The 17464-nt window shown below is 39.5% G+C and overlaps 1 protein-coding gene across 4 annotated transcripts in view; it reads left to right on the top strand.

The window, feature by feature from the left end:
• The first annotated feature begins 1102 nt into the window (after nucleotides 1–1102).
• The window catches only part of CWF19L1 (CWF19 like cell cycle control factor 1), a 32763-nt gene continuing 16401 nt past the window's right edge, over nucleotides 1103–17464 (top strand). The window contains exons 1-6 of one of the 4 annotated variants that reach the window (XM_027062845.2): nucleotides 1103–1872; nucleotides 4382–4466; nucleotides 5342–5420; nucleotides 6538–6639; nucleotides 9459–9673; nucleotides 11958–12076. In XM_027062845.2, coding sequence (XP_026918646.1) covers nucleotides 1850–1872; nucleotides 4382–4466; nucleotides 5342–5420; nucleotides 6538–6639; nucleotides 9459–9673; nucleotides 11958–12076 — 623 coding nt within the window. In that variant the 5' untranslated portion in view covers nucleotides 1103–1849. Of the gene's footprint in view, nucleotides 1873–4381; nucleotides 4467–5341; nucleotides 5421–6537; nucleotides 6640–9458; nucleotides 9674–11957; nucleotides 12077–17464 lie in introns of those variants that run through there. The other 3 variants (XM_053206823.1, XM_053206824.1, XM_027062846.2) reach the window with 3 other exon arrangements.

Raw genomic sequence — 17464 nt, 5'->3', positions numbered from 1 at the left:
TTATTTTTCCTTGTGATTTCTTCTTTGGTCTATTAGTTGTTCAGGAATGTGCTGTTTAATTTCCATGTATTTTTTAAACTTGCTAATTTTCTTCCTTATTTTTCATTTAATTTAATTTCATATCATTTAATTAAAAGTATTTTTTATTTTGAGAGAGCAAGATCTCATGCATGAGCAGGGGAGGGACAGAGAGAGGGTTGGAGAAAGAGAGAATCCTAAGTAGGCTCCATGCTGTCAGCACAGAGCCCATTGTGGGGCTGGATCTCATTAACCTCAAGATCATGACCTGAGCTGAAATCAAGAGTTGGACACTTAACCAACTAAGCCACCAAGGTGCCCAAGTTTCGTATCGTTGTGATTGGAAAAGATACTTGATATAATTTGTACTTGAATTTTTTGAGACTTGTTTTGTGGCCTAACATATTATCTGTCCTGGAGGAATGTTCCATGCTCATGAGAAGAATGTGTATTCTATAGCCAGACCTCTTAGCATGGATCAAGACCCCTATTTCTTTCATTTTTTTCAATTTCATTTCCTATTACTCTGATACTTAACACTATATTCAGCTATCTGGAGCTAGCTTAAATCTCCATGGATGAGCTTTCTTTCCATAAACTTTATATTTCAGTGTAGATTTAGATTTGCAAGAAAGGTGTAAAGATAATATAGAATTCCACTGATGAAATTTCGTATCTCACTCTTGTTTCCTTTTCTGAAGTTATTACCTGCCCGTGTTTGGCAAAATTCTACTCTTCTTCTAGATTCAATCTTGATTTCTATTCCTGGATTGTGCTGAATTACCCCAAAAGTAGAAAAGACACATGCTCAGTGTCCCATCAAAGCAGGGCGTCAATAGTTAATGAGCCAGGGAATTTAATAAATCCCTCCAAAGGGAGGAAAACCAGAACTTTGTGGTTCTTCCTTAAACTAATTTATGTTCTAGTTAATTTTTAATTACTTGGCTAAACTTTTCGTGCCCCTGGATTGTCAGGAACTCTCTCCTTTGCTTCCATTTTCTTATATACTGTTGTCTACAAATTGGACTGAACTCCCCCAAAATGGCAATGTCAGGAAAAGCAACCAAAAATGCCTGTGGGCTATTGTAGATTTTAAAAGACTAGAGAGAACTGAATACAAGTATGAAACTTAATTGTATCCTGAATGAAAACAAGCCCCAGGTATTTATAAAAAAATGGGGAGGGGGGGAGAATGGACAACTTTAAATATTAGAAGATATTATTGAATAATTAATTTTCTTCGGTGCCTTAACGGTATTTTGGTGATACAGAGGATGTCCTTCTTAGGAAATGCATGCTAAGATATTCTTGATGTCTGCAATTTACTTTCAAATGATTCAGTGAGAATAAAAGTGCTTGTGCACCTTGAAGGGGAGAGAGAGAGAGATGAAGGAAGAAAATGTGGCAACATGTTGACACTTATTGCATCAAGGTGATGGCCATTATTCTTACCAAAAAAAGCGTGTGTGAACAGTCTGTCTTGCCCATTGGACTAATGTGGTTAGATTAGGTTAGGTTAGGGCCCATCTTATGTCAGGAGCGTTCTAGCAGCTCGATAACTTCAACTGCTCCAAAATAAAGCAAACAAACAAACAAATAATTGTAATTCTTTTTGTCACATCCCCTTCCTTCCTTTACTGCTCGCCTTCCTTGATTCCTCTGAGACCCAGACAACTGGGAGAGACTGCTGTCCCTCGGCGCTCTCCGTAGATAAGTGAACCCTCATTGGCTGGGCGCGCTCACGTCTTAGTGCTGTGCCGCCGCGTTTTTCGAGGAGTACGGGTTCAGGGTCCGTTTTCGGTGGTCGCCCCGACTCAGGCTGTTGGCACAAATGGCTCAGAAACCGCTGCGCCTGTGAGTGACCACAGATCAGATCAGAACCGTGCGCGCGCGCCTCTGTGTGTGTGTGTGTGTGTGTGTGTGTGTGTGTGTGTGCGCGCGCGCGCGCGCGCGTCTGCTCCCTGGGTCTTTCTCGTGACTGGAAGGGATGAGGAAAAGGCGGGGGTGGGAGGGTGGTGGCGGCTGGTGAGCTCCGATCACGTCTTTGCCTGGCTGGGGCCGGTCTCCTCGCTTCCGAGAGGAGGCTGTCCTGGCGACCCAGGCTAAGAGAGGCGGAAACTGCCAGCGTTAGGTCTCCTCCATCTTAGGCCGCCCTGGCCTCTGACACATTTACACTTCACTTCTCCCCACAGCCCATTTATTAACGAAAACTCCTAGGCGTGGGGCCCATCGGTGGGTCCTGGTCAGTTACGAATAGACTAGATAGATAGGGCTCGTGCCCTGGCACACTTTGCGAGGAGGCGCTGGGGTGAAGAGTGTACATCGATCCATCCAACCATTCATCCACTCAACAAATATTTATTGAACAATTACAGTATGCCAGGCACCGTGCTAGACGTTGCACAGATGGAGTTCCTGCCTTAATGGAGCCTAGAGTTTTGAGCTAATATTAATCAGAGTATCCAGATTAATGTATAATTACGGTCTATAAAAGGAAGAGAAACTTCACGGTTATGGGAGGGAGTATAATAGGGGTATTTGGCCTATTGTGAGGAATCAGGGGAGGGAGGATTGAGCGTTGGTTAATATTTTTGTCTTTATCCTAAAGTCATTGAAATGTTTAAGAACTCCTTGGCGGGATCATATTTTTGTTTTGGAAAGCGATTCTGGCCGCAGTGTAAGAACAAATCAGAGCCAAAGAAGAGGAAGACAGCGAGGATTAGCTAGAGTGATAGCAGAAGAAAAGTGCAGGGACTCAAGGCTTATCAAGGAGATGAGATTAACAGGGTTTGGAGAAGGTTTGGCTGTGAGAAAGAGTCGGCACTGTGAGGTCCCACATTTCTGCCCTTCAGCAGGATAGAAAACACTGGAAAAGGGCCCCGGTAGTGGGGTTCTCTTAATGTTTTTGAGGAAAGAACATTAAACTGTTGGCTTTATATAGGTTGGTTAGGAAGAAGAGATGGCATTAGAGGAAATAAACGTAAGCATGCTACTTACTTTGTACTAGATTCATTAGATCTCTCTCTGATTCTGCCTCTTTTCTATCACAGGACTCTTGGTTGCTCCCTTGGAGTGTCCTGCATTCCTCTTCCTCCCTCATTTCCCACCCTACTTCACCATTCAAATTGTGTTCAGGTGTTCAGAATTCTAAATTTTTCATCTGTTTCTGTCCTTTTCGTCTTCATTGAGTATTGCCCTTTTTGGTGATATTCTTGCTTGTAATCACTTGTTCCTCCAGACCATCCTTCACTCTGTTACTAAAATGAACTTTCTGAAACGTGTCATTACCCAGCTTGAAAACGTTCAGTGATGGGGTGCCTGGATGCCTCAGTCAGTTAAGCGTCCGACTCTTAGTTTCAGCTCAGGTAATGATCTCACAGTTCGTGGGCTTGAGCCCTGCATCGGGCTCTGTGCTGACATCATGGAGCCTGCGTGGAATTCTCTCCCTCTGTCTCTGCCCCTCCCCTGCTTGCTCTCCAGCTCTCAAAATAAATATAAATAAACTAAAAAAAAAAATGTTAAGTGATATGGACATACCAGAAAGATGTACTGACAAAACAATAAGAACTGTATTTCAGGATGAGTTCAAAGGCATTAAAAAATGGTATGAGAAATAGAAAAACTTAAGTCAGAATTACAAAAACTCAGAAATGAGATGATAGAACAAGTTACGTCACAATTTAAGGCCAGTTCTTCTTTATAAACTTCAGCTCTTGCCACTTTCTACCTTTCTGCCCCTTAACACTTTATGCATGCCTCCTGTTGTAGCCTTTTTCATACAAATTTGTATCAGAGTATCTCCCTTTCCCTCATTGTCAACTTTGAGGTTTGAACTGAGTCTTTCTCCTCTTTGTACTCCTAACATGATCTTAGCACAGTTCTGGGCATATTGCACTTAGCATATTGCAGGTGTTCAGTATATGATTGTTGAATGGATGATTGATAGTAACAGTGGAAAGGAAGAGCTGGAATGAATGTGAAAGATGTTTGGAAAAGGGAATTGATGAGACTTGATGACTGGATGGGGGACTTGTGACTCTTGATGACCCAGTTGGTGATACAGCCATCCACAAAGCTTGGGAAGTGAGGAGAAGAAGCTGGTTCAGTTTTGGAGGAGGTGAAGCTAACTTTTAGATGTGATGGGTTGAAGGTTTTGGTGACCTTTAGGTGGAACTGCCCACTGGTCAGTAATAGTTCACATGCACTGAACCTCTCTGGTAACCTCTGGTAACCCAGAGACTGAACCTCTGGTAACCCAGAGACTGGGTCACATATCTGCCTGATCCAGAAAGACTAACATGTTACAAACCCAGCTGGCCCATTCAAGGTTCCTCAATGGCCGTAACATTTGTCTCGTTTGCAGCTTGGCTTGTGGAGATGTTGAAGGAAAGTTTGATGTTTTATTCAATAGAGTTCGAGCAATTCAGAAGAAAAGTGGAAACTTTGACGTAAGACATTTCCTTTTACTGAATCTAATTTTACTGTTATAGTCAAACATAGTAAAATAAAGTGTGGACTTCTTTTTTCATTTCTCGATTGAACACATACTCTCCCTTTTTGGTTAGATTGAGTTCCTTTCGTGAGCACAGGAACTTAGTAGCTACAGAATGATAGGGAAAGGGAGACCTCTTTACCTTTTTATACTTTTTGAATTTTTTAATACTCCCCCCTTTAATACTTCTTATACTTTTATACTTGTTACTTTCTTACTATCCACAAAACTGAAAACAGACGAGCAAAACGTCCCTAGGTGATTCTAATCACTGGGTTTGGGAATCGCAGATATATTTCCTGAGTGTATGGTGTGGATTAAGTCAGATAACATGTGCAGATGCTTCACAGACCGAAGAGCCTTATCTAAATGTTACATGGGGTTGCCAACTAGACTGCAGACCCCTAGCATACAGAAGAGTATTCTGGGTATGGCGATAATCTATTCATGGGGTTAAAGATTGAGTAAAGATAACAGGCAAGAAATGTGTTTTTTGTACCCTGTATCTTCCCAGGGTATCTAATACTTAAAAATTTGTATTTGGAGACAGACTCGTGGAAGTAGATTTCTCCATCTTTCCCTGACCCCCTCTTCCCCATCCCTAATTTGAATTTGATAGCCAGTGAGCCAAAATTTATTAATTTATAGATTCAAATTAACTTTTGCAATTGCTGCTAAAGAATTATGTGTTGAGATTCTGCAGACTGATTAAGGAAAAAAAACCTAGCGTGAGGCCATTAAGTAGGATAATTAGCTGAATTATGTTAACTATCAATTATGTACTATTTGATAAAAAAAATCTCATATATCTGTTTAAAAAACTCATTTTAGCTGCTGTTGTGTGTAGGAAATTTCTTTGGCTCCACTCCAGATGCTGAATGGGAGGAGTATAAAACTGGCATCAAGAAAGGTATAGAAATTATTTTTATTTAACAAATGAGTTCTAACAAAGCTTCAAAGTTACACAGTTCTTGATGGGTTGTTTTTCACATGTAGTAGTTATTTAAGAATTTCCCTCTGAGCTCCACGTTGAGCTGGGAAGGATGCCTGTGCATCTAAATGTTCACATTTTGGGGGCGCCTGGGTGGCTCAGTCATTTGAGTGTCCAACTCTTAATTTTGACTCAGGTCATGATCCCAGGGTTGTGGGATTGAGCCCCGTGTCAAACTACGCACTGAGCATGGAACCTACTTAAGATTCTCTCTCGGGGTGCATGGGTGGCTTAGTTGGTTAAGTGACCCGCTCTTGATTTCAGCTCAGGTCATGCTCTCACAGTTCATGAGATCAAGCCCCCAAGTCAGGCTCTGGGCTTACAGTGCAGAGCCTACTTTGGATTCTCTCTCTCTCTCTCTCTCTCTTTCTGTCTCTCTCCTCCCCTCCCCTCCCCTCCCCTCCCCTCCCCTCCCCTCCCCTTCCCTCCCTTCCCCTCCCCTCTCCTCTCCTCTCCTCTCCTCATGCAGGCATGCAGCATACTCTATTGAAATAAATATTTTTAAGAGAAAAGATTCTCTCTCTCTCTCTCTCTCCCTCTGCCCCTCTCTCCTGCTTGTGCATGCTCGCTCTCTCTCTCTCTCTCTGTCTCTCAAATAAAAATAAAGTTTTTTAAAATGTTCACATTTTGAGTTTGGGTGGATTTGGTTTAAAGAAATAATTCTCTTCTAAGGCAGGAATTGAAGAAATGGACCATATGTGTCCTTTCCTTTTTCTAGTTTGAGTGTTTCTTTTCTTTCTTTCTTTCTTTCTTTCTTTCTTTCTTTCTTTCTTTCTTTCTTTCTTTCTTTCTTTTATGAAGCTCTTTAGGGATTTGTGTTTTCCTTATTCTACATTAACCATTCTCTTTAAGATGTCACTTCATCAACCTAGTGACACTAATAGTCACTAGGCCACATGTTGGGTAGGATATGTTCCACAGATAGGATTGCAGACTCCTTACTTTTGCTGTGATTATTTTTCCTGTGGGGAAATACTTCTCAAATTCCAAATCAGATCTGGTAACTATATGGTGTCATGTCTGTTTCTTTCACTAGCTCCTATTCAGACATATGTGCTGGGTGCTAATAACCAGGAAACAGTAAAATATTTCCAAGATGCTGATGGGTGTGAATTAGCTGAAAACATTACTTATCTGGGTAAGTTCATATTTTTTGTGTTTGTAATGAATATAATAAAGTGTCCCCAGGAATTAGTCTCCTGGGAAATTTGTGGCTGAATTCTTCTGCCATTACTGCTGAGAAAATGGGGTTCTTTCCCCAAATCTGTGTCTATACCCTTAAGACTCTGACATTTTTTTCTTTGTAGTCTCTCCCACCTCCTCCCAATCTCCTTGTACTCCCACAACCCAATATATCCTCGTGTGGCCAACTAGAGGAATAAACTACTTGACTGTGGTATAAGGACTACTTAGGGTATAAATTATGTTGAAAAAAATTCCATGTATGTTGTCTCACCATGTAACATTGCTAGATATATACAACTTGTTTATTAGGATCCTCACTAGCTATAGCTAGCTCTGTGTCTCATTAAACTTTTGGTGCTGATTTTAAGTTTTCGGTGCTGATCCTTACATTTTTCACTCCTTTTGTCCTTTCTCTGGTTCTTGGTCCACTTTTTAATTTTGGGTTAAAGTCGTTCCCTTTTGACCCTCCTGAATCTCTTTTAGTGATTCTTTTAATGCCTGGCCATTTAAGAAAGCACTGTCAGATTTTGTTTTTGCTTTCCCCTCACCTGCTGTCAGTCTATGACTTCTTGGATCATTCAACTTATTTTTTCCTAAAATGACTCCACTGCTCTTCACAGTTCTTTTTTCTTGGTCTCTTACTTCTCTGGAAAGCTTCTACATTTCCTTTGCTGTAAGTGTCCTTCCCATCCTTCCCCACCATAGTCCATCTTGACCTTTATTCTCTACGTCTGGCTGTGGCCCTCATGTAAACAATCTTATCTCATCTTGCTTCAATCATATGGGGCTCCTTTAGGCAAAAACTTGAGGGACGGATTTTTTGTTGTTGTTTTTAACCACTGTTGCAAGGTACACATTTTGAAATCCTTTTGTTGTAGGTGTTAGCATAGGCCTGAACTTGTGGCAGCTCTCACAGTAGTTATTAGATTTGGATTAAGACCCCTGCTGTAGGTATTTATGGCAGCCATTTAACACATGAATTTAGTGCCAGGAGTGGAAAGAGCATGGAGGTACTGGGTTATTTCTGTGAAAAAGATTTTTTGAGGTCCAGCAGGAGGAGCAAACAATGAACTTGATAGTGAACATGTGATAGTGAGCTTGAAGTGTTGGCAGTACATCCAACATGTCATTGGAAGTGATCTTTCTAGAGTATATCAACAAGGTCAGTGTGGAAAAATAGGTTTTGGGGAGTTGGTCCCTTAAAGATGGAAAACAAAGCTGAGAAGGATCAAATTGTTTCAGGGGAAATAAAATGAGAAGGAAAGCACCACGCTGTGGTGGGGGTATATATCTTCATCTAGGCAGCAGGCAGGATCGCTGAAAGCGATTAGAGCAGTGTTTGGGGAGGTAAAGATATTGTCAAGTTCATAGACTCTAAGTGAAGAGAGACTGATTTGGGAGGAGAGACCATTGACAGTTACAGGGTGATTCATGACCTTTCCGAGAATGGTGGGAGATGGAAACCAGAGTACAGTGGGTTCAGGAACTAAGAGGTAAAGCACTTAGCATGGTCTGCTCTTTTGAGAAATTGGAAACAGAAGAGAAAGGAGTTTTCAGTTAGTGTGTGAGTTCTTTTATTAGTTTTTTATTAGTGTGTGTGTTCCTTTATCAGTTAGTATGTATGTTAATTGGCATGTTCCTTTAGTAATTAGTATGTCTGTTAGTATGTTTAATACTTTATTCTTTTCTGAGTGGAAAGAGCCAGCTGAGAAGAGGAGACTGAGTAGGTGAAAGGAAGGTGAAAATTGACAGAGCAAGGTCTTGAAGGCAGCAGGAAGAAACAGGATCAAGGGCCCAAGCCAGGAATAAATTTAAAAAAGGGTAGAGTCTCAAGTTTTTCCCAGTTGCTCTTTCCAGATGTTTTCCATCCATTGGAAGCCGCTGCCTGCATGAAGAGTATGTGTATTCTAGACTGAACTTTCCTCAGAACTGCAGTTCCTTTTTCTTATTATGTCTCTCTGGGTCCAAGTGTCTGGGTTTCTTTCTTTTTCTTTTTTTCTTTTTTTTCTTTTAAAGTTTATTTATTTATTTTGAGAGAGAGACAGTTTGAGTGGGAGAGGAGCAGAGAGAGAGAATCCCAAATAGGCTCTGCACTGTTGGTGCAGAGCCCCATGCAGGGTTCGAACTCATGAACTAGGAGGTCATGATCTGAGCTGAAATCAAGAGTCAGGTACTTAACTGACTGAGCCATCCGGGTGCCCCTCTTTTTTTTTTTTTTTTTTTTTTTTTTTAATGTTTATTTATTTTGAGAGAGATAGTGAGAATGAGGGGTGGGGCAGAGAGAGAGGGAGAGAGAGAATCCCGAGAAGGCTCTGCACTGTCAGTGCAGAGCCCAATGCGAGGCTCGATCCCACGAACTGTGAGATAATGACCTGAGCCGAAATCAGGAGTCGGACGCTTAACTGACTGAGCCACCCAGGCACCCCTGGGTTTCTTTTAATCCATGTAGAATCTCTTCCAGAAGACAGGAAGGCTTTTTCTTAATCACTGCTTCCCAACTTTTTTCATTTGTAAGGCATCTGGGGTAAACAGACTGGCCCATGGGCTCCAGTGGCCTCCACATAAGGGCTGCTGTCCCTGAACAGGAACACAGTTGTAGCCATCCACCGCTGAGACCCTGCAGCCAGAAGAGGGACTCTAGAAGAGTCTGTGCTTATTTAGACATGCAGAATGGCAGGGAGGTAGGCAAGTCATGGCGGGGAGAGAGATTCATCACCATAATAACATTTCTGCAGTTTTGACTAAAACTTGTCCATTTTTCTTTGAACCCAGGTCGTAAAGGTATCTTCACTGGAAGCTCGGGGCTGCAGATTGTGTACCTCAGTGGGACAGAGTCCGTAGATGAGCCAGTCCCAGGTTACAGTTTTAGTCCCAAGGATGTGTCTTCCCTGAGGACAATGCTGTGTTCAACATCCCAGTTTAAGGGTGTTGATATCTTGCTCACATCCCCATGGCCCAAGTATGTGGGGAACTTTGGGAATTCTTCTGTGAGTAGTGCTTGTTCAGTTGGAATTTCTGTAAGCAAATTGCACTGGCTTATTTTGGGCTCTTTTTGCTCTTTATATTGAATATTTCAGCTCTTAGGACCTTTCAGTAGAAATTTTTTATAAATTGTTTCAGGATACTTAAAAGTATATCAATTAACCAAAGCAAAAACTTTAAAACAGATTGATCTTATGAAAGCACCATTCACAGATGAGATTGCTAAAATTCTAATTATAAGTGAGTTATTCTTTAAATTATATTCTCTGCATCAAGTGCCTTCTTTCAAGCTTCCTCTTAATGTGTTTTGAGGGATTACTAATTTTTAGTTAAAAGATTTACAGCTAGTGACAGCTCTTTAGTTGTATCCCCCCTCTCCTCCCCACATTCCATTGCACATTGTAGTATTTTGGCTTTTAAAATATTTTTTTATTTCCTAGTTTAAATTTTTCCTAGTTTAAATTTTTTTAACTAGTTTAAATTTAACTAGTTTAATTTAACTAGTTTAAATTTAACTAGTTTAATTTAACTAGTTTTTTCCTAGTTTAAATTTTATTTATTTTTGAGAGAGAGAGAGAGAGAGAGAGAGAGAGAAAGGGGTGGGGGGAGGGGCAGAGAGAGAAGGAGAGAGAGAGTCCCAAGTAGGTTCCATCCTTCACACCAAACCTAACATAGGGTTCAAAGCCACAACCGGGAGATCATGACTTAAGCCAAAATCAGGAGTTGGACACTCAACTGACTTAGCCATTCAGGCACACTTCAAAATATTTTTTTTAATGGAATCATTATGAGATCAAAGATAGTTGATCTAAAGATGGGAAAAGAAATGTTGAAAACTTGTTATTTCTCTAATGTGAAAGCTTTAATGTTGGGATGCATTGGAGCTCACCATTGCATTTGATCTTAATATTTTAATAAACAGTCTAAAAGAGGATGTGTATCAGATTGGGGAGTGACCACCATCACATTGGTGGAAATAAGCCTAAGGAAGATCTTGAAAGGTTGTATATGAGGGCAGAAAGCATCAGCTGAGTTTCAGTGAAGGGAAACCTAAGAATGCATTTAGAGACAAGTGTCAATTAGTAGATGCAGAGTTATCGGTAATGATCCAGAAAAAGGTCTTGTAGACCACTCTCTGCCAACTTCACGATGTGTCTGGACCAAAATAGCCAACAAGATACCAGGCCTTGTCAGGGGTGGGGTGTTGAAAGGAAAAGGGACAGTGCTGCCTTCCCCTGCCATCAATCCATGGCTGTTTCCATCTAGAATTCAAGGGGCAGTGCTAGTTGCAGTGAGAAGGTACGGCAAAGCTAGGGAAGATAGGAGGAGGACTAAGTTGCCGGTGGAAGGGAGGAAGACACGTATAATACTCTGTGAGGAAGGATGAGAAAAATGAGGCCCCTTCATTCTGGGGGTGCTAACAAAAGGATTTGATTAAAGTTTATAAAAGACTACATATCATCTTTATGGGGAGAAAACAATACAGTTTATCAGTCTCTGAGATACTACAAGTAACCTCGAGGCTGATTCCCTGCACTTCAGCAGAAACTTGAAGGAAGTGAGCATAAGTAAAAGGAATTTCTTGCTTTACTTAGTAGAAAACTAATTTTGGTAATTTCTTTATTTGCAGCTAATACCTTCTCAAGTTCATAAGTAATATGAATGAGATATCACATAATTTGTTGTTAATGAAAGCTAGGGATGTTTGGGGAATAAAGTTGATATTTTTGATGAACTTTATGTTACAAACTTTGACCAGGGTGTGGTTGTGCCTTCCACAAACCACACCTTTCTTGACTGAAGCAAAATAAAGGATTGCATGCTTATGTCATGAGGTCATTGAATATTCCATTCCAGATGTTCTATGGATCCTAAGGACCCTGGAAGCTAGCTTTTAATTTTTATTTTTTTGCATTGACTCTGAATGTCTGCATTGTCAGAACTATGGATGTGTAACAACGCAGATTATAGAAGCATAGTCTGTGGGCTCCAGAGAGAGAGCTTGCTTTCCAAAAAGATTAGAATAAACCCTGTTTTGGGTATTAGTATGGAGGGCTCACCTTACCTTTTAACCCCTGCTTCCTGCAGTTGTCCTCTTAACAATAGCCTGCTTCCTCTTCTGTGTTTGAGGTTTCTCTGATTGCCACAAGTTGTGGATATTACTCTCCAAATCCTACTGCCTACATCTGTATCGGCATAAAAATTTCAAAGACATTTAAATTGTCCTATTTCTTTGCATTTCTTGATAACTCCTAGGTCTGTTATGATGACTGAGTTTCTTTTTCCTAGGGAGAAGTGGATACCAAAAAATGTGGCTCTGCTTTGATCTCCGGTCTTGCCACAGACTTGAAACCAAGATACCATTTTGCTGCTTTGGAAAAGACCTATTATGAGAGACTTCCCTATCGGTGAGTAGCATTTCATTATTTTGGCTTTTTGAAGAATTTGCCTTGGATCTTCTATGGGAACTTCTCTTGTTCGTTTTAGCCATGTAACATCTTCGTTCCTTTTGGTTACTCAGGCACCGAAGTGAGTGGCTCTCAAATTACTCAGCTTTTCTGAGTTTGTTTCCTAATTAGAAATACAAGGGATTGGACTGTATACAGCCCCTTAACAGTTTGAGCGTCTGAAGTAATAATACTGTTATCATAGTATTAATCATCACTGCTTTATGTAGCACAGCACATTAGGTCAAACCAGTACTCCTTGTACAGTCTTGAAAACTCATTTCTCAGCATAAGCATGTCAGCAGTATTTCAGTTTAAGAATCAAGAATTTGTATCAATTTGTTTTTTGCTTTTTCATAGTTTGAGTTTGGAGGTGGGTTTTTTTTTTTTAATGTTTATTTTGAGAGAGAGAAGAGTAGAGTGTGTGTGAGAGAGGGGGAGGGACAGAGAGAGAGGGAGAAAGAGAGAATCCCAAGCAGGCTTCGTACTGTCAGTGCAGAGCCCAATGCAAGACTCAGTCTCACCAACTGTGAAATCATGATCTGAGCTGAAGCCAGAAGTCTGATGCTTAACCCAACTGAGCCAGGGGCCCCGGGAAGTGGAGTTTTTAAAGCATGTCTTACAGAGACCATAAACCAGTGTTTTCTAACGGATAGAATTAAGTTAGCTCTGGATTATCTTCACTGGTAAAGAGCATGGATAATTTCTAAAATAATTTATAAAAACTTTTTTCCTGGGACGACTGGGTGGCTCAGTTGGTTAGGCGTCTGACTCTTGATTTCAGCTCCGGTCATGATCTTGAGGTTTGTGGGATCAAGCCCCACATTGGGCTCCTCACTGACAGCTCAGAGCCTGCTTGGGATTCTCTCCCTCTCTCTCTGCCTCTCCCCCCCACACACACATGTGCACATTCTCTCTCTGTCATAAAGAAAAAAATAACCTATCCTTTCCCTATAATCTCAAAGCTTAAGATATAATCATAAATAATACAGCCTTTTCTGTTATATCGCCATATAGAAAAGCCTATTGTTTTCTGAAATCATGCACTAAAAACAGAGGTTATCAAGCCTCTCAAAACCTATCCAACTTTTTTTTTAACCTATCCAACTTTTAAGGATCTGAATACACATTTCCCCGCAAAACATACCAGTGGCCAATAGGCACATGAAAGATGCTCTTGACATTATCGATTAGGGTAATCCAAATCCAGACCACAGTGAGATACCACTTAACATCCCCTAAGAAGGCTACAAGCAAAAAGGCAAGTAATAAGTGTTAGCGAGGATGTGGAAGCATCTGAACCCTGATGCGTTGCTGGTGTCATTGCTGGTGCAGGCGCTTTGCCAAACTGTTGGCAGTTCTTCAAAAGATTTAAATATAGAGTTACTGTCTGACCCAGGAATTCCACTCTTGTTCCAAGTGAAATAAGAACACTAGCCCATGCAATAATTTGTACACAAATGATCATAACAGCTTTATTCATAATAGTCAGAAAGTGGAAACAACCCAAATATCCATCATGTGATGAATGAGTAAAGAAAAAGTGATACATCCATACTTTGGAATGTTATTCAAGAAAAAGGAATGGAATACTGATAGGCTACATGGGTGAACCTTGAAAACACTATGCTAAATCAAAGAAGCCACACACACAGAAGACCGCATATTATATGATTCCACTTATTATAAAATGTCCAGAGTAGGCAAATACATAGAGATAGAAAGTAGAGTAGTGTTTGCCAGGGGCTGGTTGGAGGGAAATGGGAGTGACTGCTAATAGGTACAGGGTTTCTTTTACTGGTGATAAAAGTGTTCTAAAATTAGATTGTGGTGATGGTTGCACAGCTCTGTGAATATGCTAAAAACTATTGAATTATATACTTTAGATGGCTGAATTATATAGTATTTGAATTAGATCTTAATAAAGCTGTTAAAAAAAAAAAAAGACAAGCCTGTACAAGTTTTCAACCAGAGCAATAACAAAACCCCATAACCAGCACGATACAAATACTAACATAGGTAAATTTCCACTAACATTTGCACCTGTTATTACAGTCAGTCCATGCTTTGCATTCCTGTGTTGTGGGTGTTATTGTGAGTGTTCTGCTTCCCTTGAGGAACAGTTTATCATCATTAAAAACACCATTCAGAGGTAGCAACCTTCATTAGTCATTATTATTTTAAAATAAATGAGGGAAGCATCTTCACAGCTTTTTATGGGTACTTGCAGTTTCCCTGTAGTATTAGTTTTCTATTGCTGTTGTAAAAGTTGTCACACACTTTGTAGCTTAAAACAATATAGTTTATCATCTTACAGTTCCGTAGGTCAGACGTTTGACCCAGGTTTCACTGGGCTAAACTCAAAGTGTTGGCCAGGTTATGTTCATTTCTGGAGGCTCTACAGGAGAATGGTTTTTTCCCTTCTTAAGCTTGTAGAGATCATCTGTGTTCCATGGCTCATGGCCCCCTTACTCCATCTTAAAGCCAGTAACTGTGGTTGAATGTTGTCACTCTTAACCTTCTGTAGTCACTCTCCCTCTGACTTTTCCTCTTCCCTCATCTACTCTTTGTAAAAAAATCCTAGCGTAATTAACATACAGTGTTATGTTAGTTTCAGTGTACAATATGATTCAGCATTTCTATACATTATTCAGTGCTCATTGCAATAAGTGTACTCTTAATCCCCTTCACCTGTTTTACCCATCTCCCCACCTACTTCTTTGTAACTATCAGTTCTCTGTATTTAAGAGTCTGGTTTTTTGTCTCTCTTTTTTTTTCTTTGTTCATTTGTTTTGTTTCCTAAATTGCAACATGGGTGAAATCATTTGGTATTGTCTTCTCTGGCTTATTTCAATTAACATAATACACTCTAGCTCCATCCATGTTGTTGCAAATGGCAAGATTTCATTTTTTTAATGGTTGAGTGATATTCCATTGTATATATATACCACATCTTCTTTATTCATTAATTAATCAATGGACACTGGGTTGCTTCCATATTTTGGCTATTGTCAATAATGCTACAATAAACGAAGAAGTGCATATATGTTTTTGAATTAGTATTTTTGTATTCTTTGGGTAAATATCCATTAGGGGAATTACTAGATCATGTAATAAATCGACTTCACATTTTTTGAGGAACTGTTATACTGTTTTCCACAGTGGCTGCACCAGCTTGCATTCCCACCAGCATTGCATGAGGATTCCTTTTTCTCTACGTCCTTGCCAATGCTTTTTTCTTGTGTTTTTGATTTTAGCCATTCTGACAGGTATAAGGTACTCGTATGAAGGTACAGGTATAAAGAACTCGTTGTGATTTTGATTTGCCTTTCCCTGATGATGAGTGATGTTGAGCATCTTTACATGTGTCTGTTGGCCATCTGTACGTCTTCTTTGGAGAAATGTCTGTTCATACGGAGAAATGTCTGTTTTAAATTGGATTGTGTTTTTGGTGTTGAGTTGTGTAACCTTTTTATATATTTTATCAGATAAGTCATTTGCAAATATCTTCTCCCATTTAGTAGGTTGTCTTTTTGTTTTGTTGATTGTTTCCTTTGCTGTGCAGAAGCTTTGTATTTTGATGTAGTCCCAATAGTTTGTTTGCTTTTGTTTCCTTTGCCTTAGGAGACATACCTAGAAAAATGTTGCTATAGCCAGTGTGGGAGAAATGACTGCCTATGTTCTCTTCTATGATTTGTATCGTTTCAGGTCTCATGTTTATGTCTGTAATCCATTGTGAGTTTATTTTTGTGTATGGTGTAAGAACATGGTCCAGCCTCATTCTTTTTGCATATGGCTGTCCACTTTTCCCAATACTGTTTGTCAAAAATTAATTGATTGAATATATAATCGTGGGTTTGTTTCTGGGCTCCCTATTCTGTTCTGTTGATCTGTGTGTCTGTTTTTGTGCCAGTACCATCCTGTTTTGATTAATACAGTTTTGTAGTATATTTTGAAATCTGGGATTGTGATACCTCCATTTTTCTTCTTTTTTTTGAAGAATGCTTTGGCTGTTCGGGGTCAGTTGTGGTTCCATACCAATTTTAGGATTTTTATTCTAGTTCTGTGAAAAATGCTGTTGGTATTTGATTGGGATTACATTAAATCTGTAGATTGCTTTTGGTAGTAGGGACATTTTAATAGTATTTGTCCTCCGAATCCATGAGCATGGAATATCTTTCCATTTGTTTGTGTTGTCTTCAATTTCTTTGATCAGTGTTTTATAGTTTTCAGAGTACCGGTCTTTCACCTCCTTGGTTAACTTTATTCTTAGGTATTTTATAATTGGTGCAGTTATAAATGGGATTTTTTTCTTAATTTTTCTTTCTTAATTTCTACTTCATTATTAGTGTATAGAAATGCAACAGATTTCTGTATATTGATGTAATATCCTGTGACTTTACTGAATTCATTTATCAGTTCTAGTAGTTTTTTCGTGGAGTCTTTAGGGTTTTCTATATACAGTATCATGTCATCTGCCATACTGAAAGTTTTACTTCTTCCTTTCCTATTTGGATGCCTTTTATTTCTTTTTTGTAGTCTGATTGCTGTGGCTAGCACTTCCAGTTCTATGTTGAATAAAGTGGCGAGAGTGGACATCCCTCTCATGTTCCTGACCTTAGGGTAAAAGCTGTCAGTTTTCCCCATTGAGTATGATGCTTGCTGTGGGTTTTTGACATATGACTTTTATTATGTTGAGGTATGTTTCCTCTAACGCTACTTTATTGAGGGTTTTTTTTTTTTTATCATGAATGGATGTTGTACTTTGTCAAATGCTTTTTCTGCATCCATTGAAGTGATCCAGTGGTTTTTGTCTTTTCTCTGGTTGATACGATGTATCACACTGATTGATTTGCAAATTTTGAACCATCCTTGCATGGGAGGAATAAATCCCACTTGATAATGGTGAATTATTTTTTAATGTGTTGTTGGATTCGATTTGCTGATAATTCTGTTGAGAAATTTTGCATCTGTGTTCATCAGAGTTATTGGCCTGTAGTTTTCTTTTTTTGTAGTGTCTATATCTGGTTTTGGTATCAGGGTAATGCTGGCCTCATAGAATGAATTTGGAAGCTTTTTTTTGAAATAGTTTGACAAGAATAGGTATTAACTCTTCTTTAATGTTTGATAGAATTCATCTGTGAAGCCATCTGGTCCTGGATGTTTCATTTGTTGGGAGTTTTTTGATTATTGATTCAATTTCATTGCTGGTAATCAATCTATTCAAATTTTCTATTTCTTCTTGATTCAGTTTTGGGAGGCTATATGTTTCTAGGAATTTATGCATTTTTTTGGTTATCCAGTTTGTTGGTATATAATTTTTCATAATATTCTCTTACAATCCTTTGT

The sequence above is a fragment of the Acinonyx jubatus genome, chromosome D2 (genome assembly GCF_027475565.1).
Source record: "Acinonyx jubatus isolate Ajub_Pintada_27869175 chromosome D2, VMU_Ajub_asm_v1.0, whole genome shotgun sequence".
NCBI lineage: Eukaryota > Metazoa > Chordata > Mammalia > Carnivora > Felidae > Acinonyx > Acinonyx jubatus.
This window is presented reverse-complemented; position numbering and strand designations above follow the sequence as displayed.